At 37.9% G+C, this 13008-nt stretch overlaps 2 protein-coding genes and 1 non-coding gene across 3 annotated transcripts; all 3 read left to right on the top strand.

Moving 5' to 3' along the window:
- Positions 1-727: 727 nt before the first annotated feature.
- On the top strand, positions 728-799 carry TRNAM-CAU (transfer RNA methionine (anticodon CAU)). Its single transcript has one exon. It is a non-coding gene; the product is annotated as a tRNA-Met (tRNA).
- A 128-nt stretch (positions 800-927) lies between these two features.
- Positions 928-5118, top strand: LOC149013142 (small ribosomal subunit protein uS4y-like). Its single transcript, XM_089159794.1, has 3 exons — positions 928-1064; positions 1373-1754; positions 4627-5118. The coding sequence occupies exons 1-3, from the start codon at positions 1037-1039 to the stop codon at positions 4808-4810; spliced, it is 594 nt and encodes a 197-aa protein (XP_089015920.1). The 5' UTR covers positions 928-1036; the 3' UTR covers positions 4811-5118.
- A 3612-nt stretch (positions 5119-8730) lies between these two features.
- LOC149013141 (uncharacterized protein At1g28695-like) lies at positions 8731-12299 on the top strand. Its single transcript, XM_089160129.1, has 3 exons — positions 8731-8963; positions 9065-9454; positions 11293-12299. Exons 1-3 carry the CDS (start codon positions 8823-8825, stop codon positions 11782-11784), a joined length of 1023 nt encoding a protein of 340 aa, XP_089016255.1. The 5' UTR covers positions 8731-8822; the 3' UTR covers positions 11785-12299.
- The last annotated feature ends 709 nt before the right edge of the window (positions 12300-13008 follow it).

Here is a 13008-nt window from a genome sequence, read left to right as displayed (position 1 = left end):
AGTACTATATATAGTGAGGATAGAATGAGTGGTCCATGTCAAAATCTCGCCTACTCGTTTCATATATTTATTTTTTTCAACCTTTTCAGCTATATCTAATTTTAACAAAATAAGTGATCAAGATTTCGACCTCGACCACTCGGTTTGATCGTAGCCGTGGAAAGTGAAGTTAAACCCTCCCAAAGCACAAATTGTATCCATGGCAATGCCCAGATTTTTTCTATATGCACAGACAAGTGCATGATTCCCATATTTTGATGTTTGATGGGGGCTTGACATGAAATGATGCAGCAGTACCAAATGAGTCAGAGTCGATTACACATGCAAATAGCAGTAACTTGTGACCCACCAGACCAGAAGGGCATGGACCCTAGAGAGGATTTGGATGGTTATAGGGCAATTCAAAAAGAATCTGGATCCTCACCCCGTCGGGGTAGCACAGAGTGATTTTGGATGGTTCCATAGGGCAATTCAGACTCATTCAAAAAGAGACAGATTTTGGATTTGGATGTTTGTAGAGCCTCTTTAGAATCGATGAGAAAAGTCAAAAAACGTGTGCAAGTTTGATTGATTGGTGGTGATCCATGTTTCTTGGTCTATTTCGTCGGTGGTTCATTCAATCATCCCATCTTCTACAAGGTCTATCGGCTCAGACCAGTTTTCAGACCGAAACTAGCGGACAAACTATTAGTATAATATAGAATTGTAACCATGATATACACAACAAATCAGAGTGGCGCAGCGGAAGCGTGGTGGGCCCATAACCCACAGGTCCCAGGATCGAAACCTGGCTCTGATATACAGAGGGCTTCCAAACAAATGTTTTAGCATTTTATTTATAAACCCTAGTGATGCTAATCTGACGATCAAAGCTTGGCGATAATTTTAAATGCTAAAACGATGGACAGATGTGGATGTGGTTTTCATGAGCAAAATTCGTTGCTCTCCATTACGCCCTAATTCCCTCTTGTATGTCATCGTCCCGGCTTCTTTAGTTCGTTTCTCTTGGCATCAGAAGAAGTAAAGCGACAGAGCCATGGTTCACGTTAACTTCTACCGAAACTGTAAGCCCTGTTCTTTCTATAATTTTTCAGTGTTCGATATGAACCTGATTCGTTTACGGATTCGAAGTTACAAGCATTGCAATTGTTGTCTCCGTTGTTTTGAGCTTCTGATCTCGTAATGCTCAGTCGTGCATTCTAATTCTAATGATCCGATCTGTTATCCTCACTATTAATTTTAGATTTATTTAGCTTCATTTGACAAATGCCGTTTGTAGTGCGTTCTTTTTTTCTTTTTCTTTTTTGGGTAAGATTTAGTTATGGCGTTTTGTTTTGGTTGATGTAAAACCCTAGTTTTTGGATTGGTTCAGATGGGAAGACATTCAAGAAGCCTCGTCGTCCGTACGAGAAGGAACGATTGGATGCTGAGTTGAAACTCGTCGGTGAGTACGGGCTCAGATGTAAGAGGGAGTTGTGGAGGGTTCAGTATGCACTGAGCCGTATCCGTAATGCTGCGAGAGAGCTTCTCACTCTTGACGAGAAGAACCCGCGTCGGATCTTCGAGGGTGAAGCCCTTCTACGTAGGATGAACAGATACGGGCTTTTGGACGAGAGCCAGAACAAGCTTGATTATGTCTTGGCATTGACTGTGGAGAACTTCCTTGAGCGTCGTCTCCAGACTCTTGTGTTCAAGTCCGGTATGGCCAAGTCAATCCACCATGCTAGAGTGCTTATAAGGCAGAGGCATATCAGGTAGAGTCTTTACAATATCTTCTCAATTAATGGATAAAGTAGCCATGGTTTTGCTATAATGATATTTTTAGAGACATCTGGTATTAAGATGATACTTGTAGTTTAGACCTAAATTTGGTACTTGCTAGTGTACATTGAATGCTGTTGGACACCTCTAGCCTTAGTGCGTAGTACTTGCTATTGTACACTTAATGCCGTAGGACACCTCTAGCCTTAGTGCATTGTACTTGCTATGTACACTTAATGCTGTTGGACACTAGCCTTCGTGCATAATTGCATATGATTTACCTAATAGAAGGGTAAAACATCCAATTAATACAATTTAAACATGCATTAGGTTAGGGAAAGGCAAGCATACAAGACTTGCCACTCAATTCCATGTGGAACTTCTAAGCCGATCTGGTCCACTTGCTATATACAATTTCGAATTTGTTGATGCTTCAACCAATGCACCTCATATTTAGCCCATGACATTTAGGCCCATTGTTCTGGTACTGTATGACAATCCTAAAATAAGCGAACCCCATCATCAGCACACTGGATATTAGACCATTGTATCTAACTTTTATTGAATTGAAATGAAAGATCTTGTTTATATACTAATTATTGCCAAAATTGGATTTGGAGAAAATACCATCACGTCAGGCTCCATTCATTCATTTTTAACCTGTAGAGGGGTCGAACATGTGTGAGAATGCAAAAATAGCTGCAATCAATACGGAGATTTTAAGCGCCCCCCCCAACCCCCCAACCCCAAACCCAAACCCAAACCCAACCACACAAGCAAGAGAAAAAAAAAAGAAAAGAAAAAAAATTTCACAACCTGCATCTTCCACTGTCATTGTTGCTTCGTCATTGCCACCACTATTAGTGCAGCCGCAAAATTATAATATGGGTTAGTATAATTAGAGGGGTGATTCTGGAAAGCTAATGCATAAGAAGAATGGGGTTGTTATCAACCCTCAATTGAGAGAGTAAACCCAGATGCTTCAAGAAAGCTATCTTCTAAAATAATCAAATTGCTTTAAACTTTTGGGTGAAGGTCACTCACCCTGAAAAATATAAAGCACATCCCACAACCTAACCAAAGCAAGCAGGATATCAAGGAAACATGAATGCAGAAGCAAATTCTTGATCAATCCTGCAGTGCATTCACATAGTCAACTTTTGGGTTCAGGTTTTACTGATAATATGTCCCTACTCTGGTGAGTAATAAAGTGCGAGAATTGGAATTGATTAGGCCAGTTAGCCTCTGTGAATCATGCTGATTCTGCAATCCCCTCCACACTGGTTTCATCATCTTTATTGCCTGTGTGCTGACCACCACATCCTCTTGCTATGCAAGTTAGGATTTAGGTGAAGAAATTGAGATAATAGGGAATTCTAGGTCAGGTTTCATAGGTCTCGAGAGGTTAGGATTGGCCTACAATGGGCCTCGGATTATGGGGGTTTGTTTGTTGGAAGAAGGATGAGAAGAAACTGGGAATAAAGTAGGTTGGTTGAGATGGTGCAAGTTTTGATTCATGGGGGTTGGTGGAGAAGAAAATGGAAGGGAATTGGGCTGATTAAGATTGGAGTTTTACAGTAGAGGTGGTGTCAGCTGAGATTGGAGTTGGAAAGTGAGGTGATGGTGGGTTTAGTATTATTTTAGGATATAAAAGTAGAGAAGCATGGAGGTGAAGAACCTTGAAGCCCCATGAGTCTTGACCTCATTCCATCCCCTTAAAGCCCCATCCATTTATTGTTTTAGACTCATCCATCTGTTCTCTCCCTGCTCTTTAGTCCTATTCCTCTTCCTTTTCTCAGAATCTGATCCACCACCACTGAGTTCATTGTCCTGTCTTTTTCTTTTCTCCATGGTCATGGCTTGTCTGAATCTCGTAGTCTGCACAATCCCAGCTGACACCAGCACTGTTTCTCTTTCCAATATAAGCAATTGTGGCTAAGCTGGTGGTCAATGTTGAGCTTCTTACAGAACATACTAATGTACAGCTTAAGGGTTCAACCAATTTAAAGGGCTCATTACTTCACTGTTCACCTCTCCTGATAGGCGAGGAAGATAAATTGTGGCAGAAATCTTTGTCTTCAAATCCAAAATGATGAAACATATGGGTATAGGCTATAGAAGCTTTAGTGAGGATCATTTTTTGTCAAAGGGTGTTTTGGTCAGAAAATGACAATGATCTTGCCTTTTGCAGCCAATGGGGACACCTAATGGAGTAGGTTTACTTCCTACTTATTGATGGGTGAAAGTATAATTTCGTGTTACCTCAGGTGCTGTAGGTGTAAGTTTCTGCTTTTTGAATAAGATTAAGATTTTTTATTTTATGGTTATATGTTATTGACCTGATGTGATAAGTGTTATCCATGGTAAGAATCCACAGGTATTGATGCTTGTACCTGGATTGGAATTTGAGATTCAAAGTGGTGATCTTAATTTAGTTTTTGCATAACCTTTTAATCCAAGAAATGTTTTTCACCTGAAAATGGGTCTACTACTCGTTGTAGTTTATATTGCAAGCCCTCCACTTTCCAGGTTCTTCCTCCACTCCCTTCTTGAACAGTGTTCTCTGTTGGTTTTTCAGTCTGTGATATCATATCCAAACATTAGCAGCCAGATTTCTGGGAGAAGATAGATTGTTAGGAGCTATTGTAGTACTTATTATTTTTAACTTACATATTATTTTGATCAACATTTTTAATGCCTAGCGTGGAAAAGTTATGACACTGAAAACTCAGAATTTTATTGTCGCTTTCAAATATTGAAGATACGATATTACTTTATTTCAGTTCTTCTCTAATGGCAGCATTGTTTTGAAGATATTCATGACTTCTAATGTGGCATTTCTTCATTTCTTTTTCTTTCTGGCAGAGTTGGAAGGCAGGTTGTGAACATTCCATCATTCATGGTAAAGGTGGACTCTCAGAAACATATTGATTTCTCACTCACTAGTCCTCTGGGAGGTGGACGTCCAGGAAGAGTGAAGCGAAAGAACATGAAGTCAGCTGCCAAGAAGGCTGCCGGTGGAGATGGTGAGGAAGAGGAGGAGGATTGAATTTGAACCTTAGTTTTTGAACGCAATTTCATGACTATCGATCACAACCCGGGTCTTTAATTATTTGTTTTTAATATCGGTTTTAATTGTAGTTGGTGTTGGTTTGAGAACTCCCTAACGCGAGTAAAAAGTTTTGGCTCCATGATTTTACTGAGTTGGAAGTATTTGAAATTCTCTAGGCTGTTTGTGGTTTTGTAGGCAGAGGCTTTCTTCCTAATTTCTGTACAATTCTAGTTTCTTTTTTCTGTAGCATCCTTATCTCGATTGCATTGCCCTTGATGAATTCGGATTACCCCTAAACCAGTGGGATTGGCCGGTTCAGAGATCATATTTTTTTTTTTTTAAAGTTTTTTGCAGGGTGCCCCTTAAGTGGGCCTATAATTGAATTATAGTCCACTTTTTTTTTGGGTAGCCAAGCATGTCATTAATTCTGAGCATAAGATGGGGCCGAGCATAGTTCTAATATCCACTCATTGGAATATGATTATTCTTTTGAGCTCTCAACCGAAAGGGCCTCTCTAGCTAAGATGTTTGTTAATAAATCAGTTTTCTTAGATACATAAGAAATCACAAAATCCCAAAAAAATTTCCACTAATTTACAAATGTGATGCACCAAAGGCTTCAACCATGGGGGGCAAATTGTGTTGCGATTCTTAATTAGACTAGTAGTTGGCTGTTGGATTTTGCTTGCACATACAAGAACTTTTTTTTGTTTCCGAAGTCATATCATCTTTCATGCAAAAGAGACCGGTTTGACTTTTGATACAAGATTTCTTAGGAAAGCAAAGCATGAAAACTTCAAATTTTCTTGTAGACACTCAACCAACTTTTCAGTGTTAATGTTAAGCCTTTCTTTTCTTTTCTTCTTTTTCTTTTTCTTTTTCTTTTTTTCTTTCTTTTTTTCCTTTTTCTTTCTCTTTTTCTTTTTCTTTTTCTTTTGTCTTTTTTTTTCTTCCTGCCCCTACTCTTGTTTATCGTAGATGAAAATTGTTGCTCCTGAATTTGTCCTCTCTTGGGTTGGTTCAAAGATAACCTGAGTTAGTCATGAACCAGCCATCTGGAAACAATAAAAATTATGAGAGTGGCTGCCTCGATGGACTGTAAACTACCTTAGGGCCTGTTTGGTTACATGAGTCTGGAGATTTCAAATCTATGGAGTCACAATTTATAAAATTAACTGTTTGGCTAACCGAATATGTGGAATGAAATTTGTGGATTCATCAGTGATTTTTGTGAATGTGCAAATGTTTAGCATTTTTATAGTAAAGATGAAATCTCTGGATTTCACCCAATACTCATAAATCTATAGATTCACGTTTTTAGTGTAAAAAGATGAATCTAGAGATTTTCACAACCAAACGGGTATAAATCTCGCATTCATGAAATCCAGAGATTTGAAATCTCTGGATTCATGTAACCAAACAAGCCCTTAGATAGTCTAGTCAAATTCCGGATAACACAATTACTCTTGGTGAGGAGTTAAAGATTAAAGAGCTTTTGATTATTTGGGTAGTTGCAGGAGAATTAATGCTAGACTGATCTTGACTTACCCTCTTTTTTAGATCCTTGGCCCTTATGGTAAGGTTTCATGTTGTACCTCTAGAGAAGACTAACCTTCATCATTAGATTTGAATATGCAAGATAGAGGGTCTAGATTGATTGTGACACTCTACTTGTTGGAGAAGACAATGTCCAAATCTTATTGGAGAAGCTAAAAGCTCAATACACTTGGCCCTAGACATTATCAGAGATCTGGACTAACGTAACCCTTATATTTGATGTGTCCACACTTAAAACTCTAGACAAATAATCAGCTTGCAGTCCAAAGGGGGATTAGGATGAATTTGTGCCCTTTTGATGAGCATTAAGTACTTGAGATAGTGGACTAGAGCATTAAATGTTGCATTTAAGGTTTTAATGTGCTTGACACAAGTTGTCTTTCATCATCACCCTACTTTGGCTGGGAAATAACATTCACGATGACCTCTTTTGAACGTCCATGCCATTATGTCTTCATTTCCATGTAACAACATCATGAGGGGGGCCTCAAGGAGAAGTCGTTTTTCGAAAGGCGTACGCCAAACTCATTCCTTCCAAGTTCACTAAACTGGGTCAACGTAAGATGCATCAAACCGAACGGTTCATTCCAGTTCGTCAATCTTGCAAAACTGAAATCACAAAAAACTTTATAATTCTCCCTGCAATCCCCATAGGTTGGCTGGACTGAAATTGGATTTCCTTTAAGTCAATGGTCTTTGGTGGTTTTGTATTTTATCCCTTGCATGGATTCGGAGTTTTAAAACGATGTTTCATGTGAAACTCAATTTAAGCATTTAAAAAAACACGTAGCATATGGTATGAGCATCAAGCATCAAATCTTGGTATGACAGAGTTGAAAGCAAAATTTTAAAAATATAAGAACTACAATAATGACCTGGTACTGTGATTTTTGAATTATTAATTATTTTCTTCTATACTTCTCCATATTTATTTTTCAAAGGGGTAGGTGTGAGACTATGTGTCGCTCCAGCTAGCATTGAAAATGACTTAGTTATTATACATTCTTCTTTTCTTATTACAAGCAAAGAAATTTAGCGGAAAGAATGTTCTAAAATCTGGATTTCCTCTACAAAGACAACCCAACCACTGCTACACCGCCTGCAAGTAGACCCAACTCTCCTTCTTAAACTCAATTAGATTCCTCTTATGTTTCTTGTCATACCCAATTTTGGTTTAGACCATCGAACCGGAATGAATCATTTGATTTGGTGTACCTAGTTTGATCCGGTTCAAAGAATCTAGAAGATACTTGCTGGCAATGAAAAGTAACGAGAAGATGAAAGACAGTTTGTTTTTAGCTACAAGCACGTCAGAGCATTAAATTCACCTTAAGTACTTAAGGCTCATCATAGGGGTACTAATTCATCATAATTCTCTTGGGGACTACTTCCTTATTATATATTTGGAGTTTAAGAAAGGACACGTCAAATCAAAAGATCACGTAAGTCCAGATCACTAACAAGATCCGGAGGAAGATGTATCAAGCCATTGGCTTTTCCAACAAAATTTGGGCACTAGTTTCTATAGCAAGCTTAGTGTCACAATCCATTCAGACCCTCCGTTTCAAATATGTGAATACAATGATCAAGGTTTGGCTTTTCAAGAAAGAACATGAAATTTGTTTATAAGATCATAAACTCAAGAGAGAAAGAAGGTAAGTCAAGATCCAGTCTTGCATTAACTCTCTTGTAACTACCCAGGAAATCTAGAATTCTTTAGGTATTAAATCCTCACAAGGATGATTTGTGTTATCCGAATCTAACAAGATCGTTTGAGGTGGCTTCCTGTCCACAGAGATGGCCACTCTTACAGCTCTTATTGTTTGCAGAAAGTTGGTTCGTAGCTGATTCGGAATATCTTCAAACCAACCCAAGAGAGGACAGATTCTAGAGCAACACTTTTGAAATTAAAAATAATCTCGATGCACATTAATTTAATTAGGGTAATCATATGAATGATCTTGTATTTCATGTTTTTCATTCTATTTTCAATGAGGTCAAAATTTGCCACTACAAAGAATATTTTTGGGGACGGCAAGAATTGAAAGGTAAGAATCAACAAGAAATTTATAGAATTATAATCGTGCTTTGTCTCTTCTTAAACTAAATTAAAATTTTCAGTTTTCTTGACAGCCAACCACAGTTTTAAGCTGGAAATGCATATTTAAATGATGTAGGATGACGAGAAAAATATTATAAGAGAATAAAACAAAAACACGCATTGATGATATGATACGGTCCAATTGAAGCCACGCAGCAATGCAGCCCAGAAGAGACTTTGACTTTATGATTTGTTTTTAAAATTGAAAGTAACTTGTAACTTCAAAATTCATCAATGCTTAGAAACCCACATTAAAGAAGCACGACTTGGTAGTTCAGAATCTTCAGAATCAAAAACTCATTTATAGGGACTAAATGAAACTCACTTCAACAAGAAATTCATCAAGGAAAAATGGGTTACACAGAAAAGGGAAACGCTCTAAGCATCACAGCACTCTCTCTCTTCTTTATTGGAGTCTTCTACATTTGCATCTCCACCACTTCCATCTCCAATGCCTTCTTCCGTAACTGTGAATGCCAATCTGCAGACATGGTAAGCAAGTTCCTACTCTCTTCTCTTTTAGTTTCTAATTTTAACATGAAAATGGAAATTGAGGTATGGGTTTTGTTTGATTTATATTTTTTGGATTTTAGAAAACCATGATTGCTCCAAAAGATGATCTTGAAACAGCTCTGGAACAAGCTTCAATGGGGAACAAGACGGTTATAATTGCTATGATAAACAAAGCATATGTAGAAGGGGACAATCCTGGAAAATTGACAATGTTGGATTTGTTCTTAGAGGCTTTCTGGCTTGGAGAAGATACAATACCATTGCTTGATCACCTTCTCGTTGTTGCTGTTGATCAAACTTCCTTTGAACGCTGCAATTTCAGACGGCTTCACTGTTACAAACTTGTAACAGATGGTGTTGATTTTAGTGGAGAGGGGCTCTTCATGTCTGAGAATTTTGTTAAGATGATGTGGGCAAGAGTTAAATTCCTTGGTGATATCCTCAAACGTGGTTACAGCTTCATTTTCACGGTATGTTTATCATCTACCTCACTCTTCCCCACCCCCTTTTTAATTTCTTTGAGGACAGTGAGAAGGAATAGAACAACATGAGACATTCCAGGAGCTTGTTTGATCTAATCATGAAATCAGACATATGGGTTAAAATACTTTGTTCTTCATATAATGAAAATATGGGAGGAGGAACCTTCAGGGGTCAATTGTCACATTATAACACTCTGCCCTTTCATGTAGGTCTTTGGTTGAGTACTTTTTCGGTTGCAGAGTGGGCAGGTTAGATTGGGCCAGTTTGTCTTTCTGGTGGGATAAACTGTATTATTATTTTAAATGAGTTCAAGAACAATATTGTTAATCTATGCTTAAAGGTCCAGTTAAATATGTAATGGAAAGAGTTGCTTCATCTCCACTGATAGCCATGACTAGTGTGGTAGTGTTTAGTTGCAATATTCAAGCTGAAACTACTCAAATTTGTAGTTTTTAGCTTGCCTTATACCTGTTTGACCATAATACTATGTGAAACCTAGATTTTCAAGGTGCTTGGACCATCATTGGTGCATATCCAATTCCCTTCTTTACATCCAACAACTTGAAGGTTCTTAGTTCTTATTGGGCAGGACAGAATCTGGGTTACTTTCTTCTGCATCATGTGGTTTTATCTTCTCTCCAATTTGATGTTAACCATTCTATCAATATAAGTCTTTCAGTAATCCCTTTTGCAGAGGTTGAGAAATTTGATGAATACCTCAACTTCCAGTTCAGCTTCTACCCAAAAAAAAAAAATCCAGTTCAGCATTGATAGTTTTAATACGGGTGATTTGTTGTCACAAATTAACCACTTCACTGGTTTTAATTATTTTGTCTGACCAAACAGGACCTTTGCTTTGTTTATCTTACTAGGGTAACATGCTTGCAATTATTCAGTACAGAATCATATTGTTGCAATGGCAAGCATTTACAACAACAACAATAAGCCTCGTCCCAATTAAATGGGGTCGGCTACATTGATTCTTGCCTTCTAATCAGTTATATTTGAGGCCATGCTATATACAAGGCCTAAGCTATGCATATCCTTTCTCACCACTTCTCTTAAGGTTATCTTAGGTCTTCCCTAGCTCTTCTAGTTCCTTCAATGTGGATTATATTACTTCTCCGTACATGGACTTTTATAAGTCTGCATTGAACATGGCCGTGCCACCTCAAACGACTTTCCCAAAGCTTATCACTTATGAGAGCAACTCCCAAACCAACTTTAATACGATCATTCTTTATCTTATCATTCCTTGTTTTGCCACTCATCCATCTTAGCATCCTCATTTCTGCTACACTGAATTTATCTATACGATTCTTTTTAACCGCTTTACACTGTATCGTACATCATAGCTAGTCGAACGATGGTCTTATAGAATTTTCCTTTAAGCTTTAATGGAATATGTCAATCACACAAGACCTCGAACACACCTCTCTACTTCATCCACCCTATTTTAATTCTTTGGGAAACATCATCCACCCCGGACATAGGCATTTACAAGTATTTAATTGCAAAATTCGAGATGAACCTACAAGAATCATGTTTTTTTGCTTGCTTTGCCTGTTTGTTAGTGCTCTGCGTTATACTCTGATTTCCTAAGGCCTTATCCTCAAATACGAGCTTGCCAAATATTCTTCTTTTGAATCCATAAACGTAGGCATTTACAGAATTTTGCTTGCTTTGCCTGATTAGACAGGATAGAAACTCAGATAGTTGTTTTGCATCATGTAAAGAGAATCTTAGTTTTGATTTGTTCAACTTCTATACTTCAACCTTTTATTTAGTTGAAGTCTTTCATTGACTGTTTCCATCTTTGCTACAGGATACAGATGTAATGTGGTTGAGAGATCCTTTCAAGAGATTGAGCTCAGATGAAAGTGTGGATTTCCAACTGAGCACTGACATCTTTAATGGTGATCCATGGTCACATAAGAACATTGTCAACACTGGTTTCTACTTTGTCAGACCAAACAACAAGACCATTGCTTTATTTGATTCCTGGTATGCCAATAGGAACAGTTCAATGAATGAACAGAATATGCTCGAGAAGATGAAGAACGAGGGAGTGTTTAAACAGTTGGGGGTGAAAGTGAGGTTCATGGACATCATTTATTTTAGTGGATTCTGCATTGATAGCAGAGATTTTAATGTTGTAACAACCGTCCATGCGAATTGCTGTCGTGGTGTAAAAGCCAAGGTGACCGATATGATCATCGCACTTGAAGATTGGAACAAGTATAAGAGATCCACTAATAGCTCAATGACATTCCAATGGTCGAATCACTCTGCATGCATCGACTCATGGAAATTTTGATCACTTCTGTTGAGTCTCCCACATGTACAGAATTCTTTACAGAGATACCATTGCAGCCGGACTTTCCAAATTCATGTATTAGTAGTCTATTTGATTATAATCGTTACATAAAGCCTTGAGTCATGGCTACTGAAGTAGGATGTAGGTTGTTACTACCTTATATCTGAAATTTGAATTTACAGAATTGAATGGCTTTTCTTTTCTTGTTCTTAATACTGAAGCTTGTTCTCTGCAAGGAGAATACTAAAAGCAAGGTCATGGACCTATGTGGATGATAGCATTGCCTGGAAAGATCCATTTTCAGATGAAGAGTGTTTTCCATTTACAAGGGTTTTCTGGGTTCCATCAAAACCATCAGCAACAGCAGAATACAGAATCCCTCAAAACTCAGTTCCTCTGTTTGTGTCATTCAATAATAAGGCAGTGAAGAAATGCTGGTTTGTTATTTCATTCTTCATTCAATAGTAACTGTGAACTAGCTGAAACACCAGGTTCTGAACAGATAAATACAAAACTCAGCTCTACATTTGGGGTTTGTCAAAAGACCTGGTTCAGTGCTCACTTCAGCAACAACAGTTAACCTCATTTTCTTTAAATTTGGGGTTGGAGAAAAGACCAGGTTCAATACTCATCTTCAGCAACAGAGCATTACCACACTTGCATGTCAAGATCAATAGTAATGAATGATAATAACAGTTGATGACCCAGTTTTCAGTGATAGAACCTGAGTAAAGATAAATGTTAGAGAACAGTAAAGGAAAATCTCAGCTAGGTAATGATGATGACCTTGGATTCACTGCTGAAGAAGAAGAGGAACTTCAATTCCTTCACTAGCCAATCATGATTAATGCCTATAATTCAATTCTTGCACCTTTCTAGAAACCACTGGTAAAGATAAAAAAGATTGTAATTATGCAAAACTGGTGCTGTTGGATCCGAACAGAAAAGGATCAGAGAGAATAATGGAATTGGGAGTTGAGGCCCCAGGTAACAACAATGAATATGTTCCTTGGGGAGTCAACAACTGGAGGATGAGGAATAAAAATAATCCTAGAAGAAAAATCAAAATAAATAGCATTCCAAATCAAATCAAGAGAGCGGGATTTGGAAGTCCAACACTGAGATTACACTCCACCATAGATGGTGGACCGTAGCACTAAGGACAAACACCAACCGGTTACAAAAGAGGACTAAGTTACTCAAACCAAGACAACACAACAAACC

The sequence above is a fragment of the Hakea prostrata genome, chromosome 6 (assembly GCF_041222555.1).
Source record: "Hakea prostrata isolate BN-2017 chromosome 6, UWA_Hpros_2, whole genome shotgun sequence".
Taxonomy (NCBI): Eukaryota; Viridiplantae; Streptophyta; class Magnoliopsida; order Proteales; family Proteaceae; genus Hakea; species Hakea prostrata.
Note: the sequence above shows the minus strand (reverse complement) of the source record. Positions and strands in the feature narration are given on the sequence as shown.

Bases quoted from the DNA above. Each gene is read 5' to 3' on its own strand.
- LOC149013141 (XM_089160129.1), top strand. From the start codon at position 8,823: ATGGGTTACACAGAAAAGGGAAACGCTCTAAGCATCACAGCACTCTCT. The intron at 8,964-9,064 runs GTAAGCAAGTTC...TTTGGATTTTAG, and splicing joins AATGCCAATCTGCAGACATG to AAAACCATGATTGCTCCAAA. The intron at 9,455-11,292 runs GTATGTTTATCA...TCTTTGCTACAG, and splicing joins GTTACAGCTTCATTTTCACG to GATACAGATGTAATGTGGTT.
- LOC149013142 (XM_089159794.1), top strand. From the start codon at position 1,037: ATGGTTCACGTTAACTTCTACCGAAACT. The intron at 1,065-1,372 runs GTAAGCCCTGTT...GGATTGGTTCAG, and splicing joins CGTTAACTTCTACCGAAACT to ATGGGAAGACATTCAAGAAG. The intron at 1,755-4,626 runs GTAGAGTCTTTA...TCTTTCTGGCAG, and splicing joins ATAAGGCAGAGGCATATCAG to AGTTGGAAGGCAGGTTGTGA.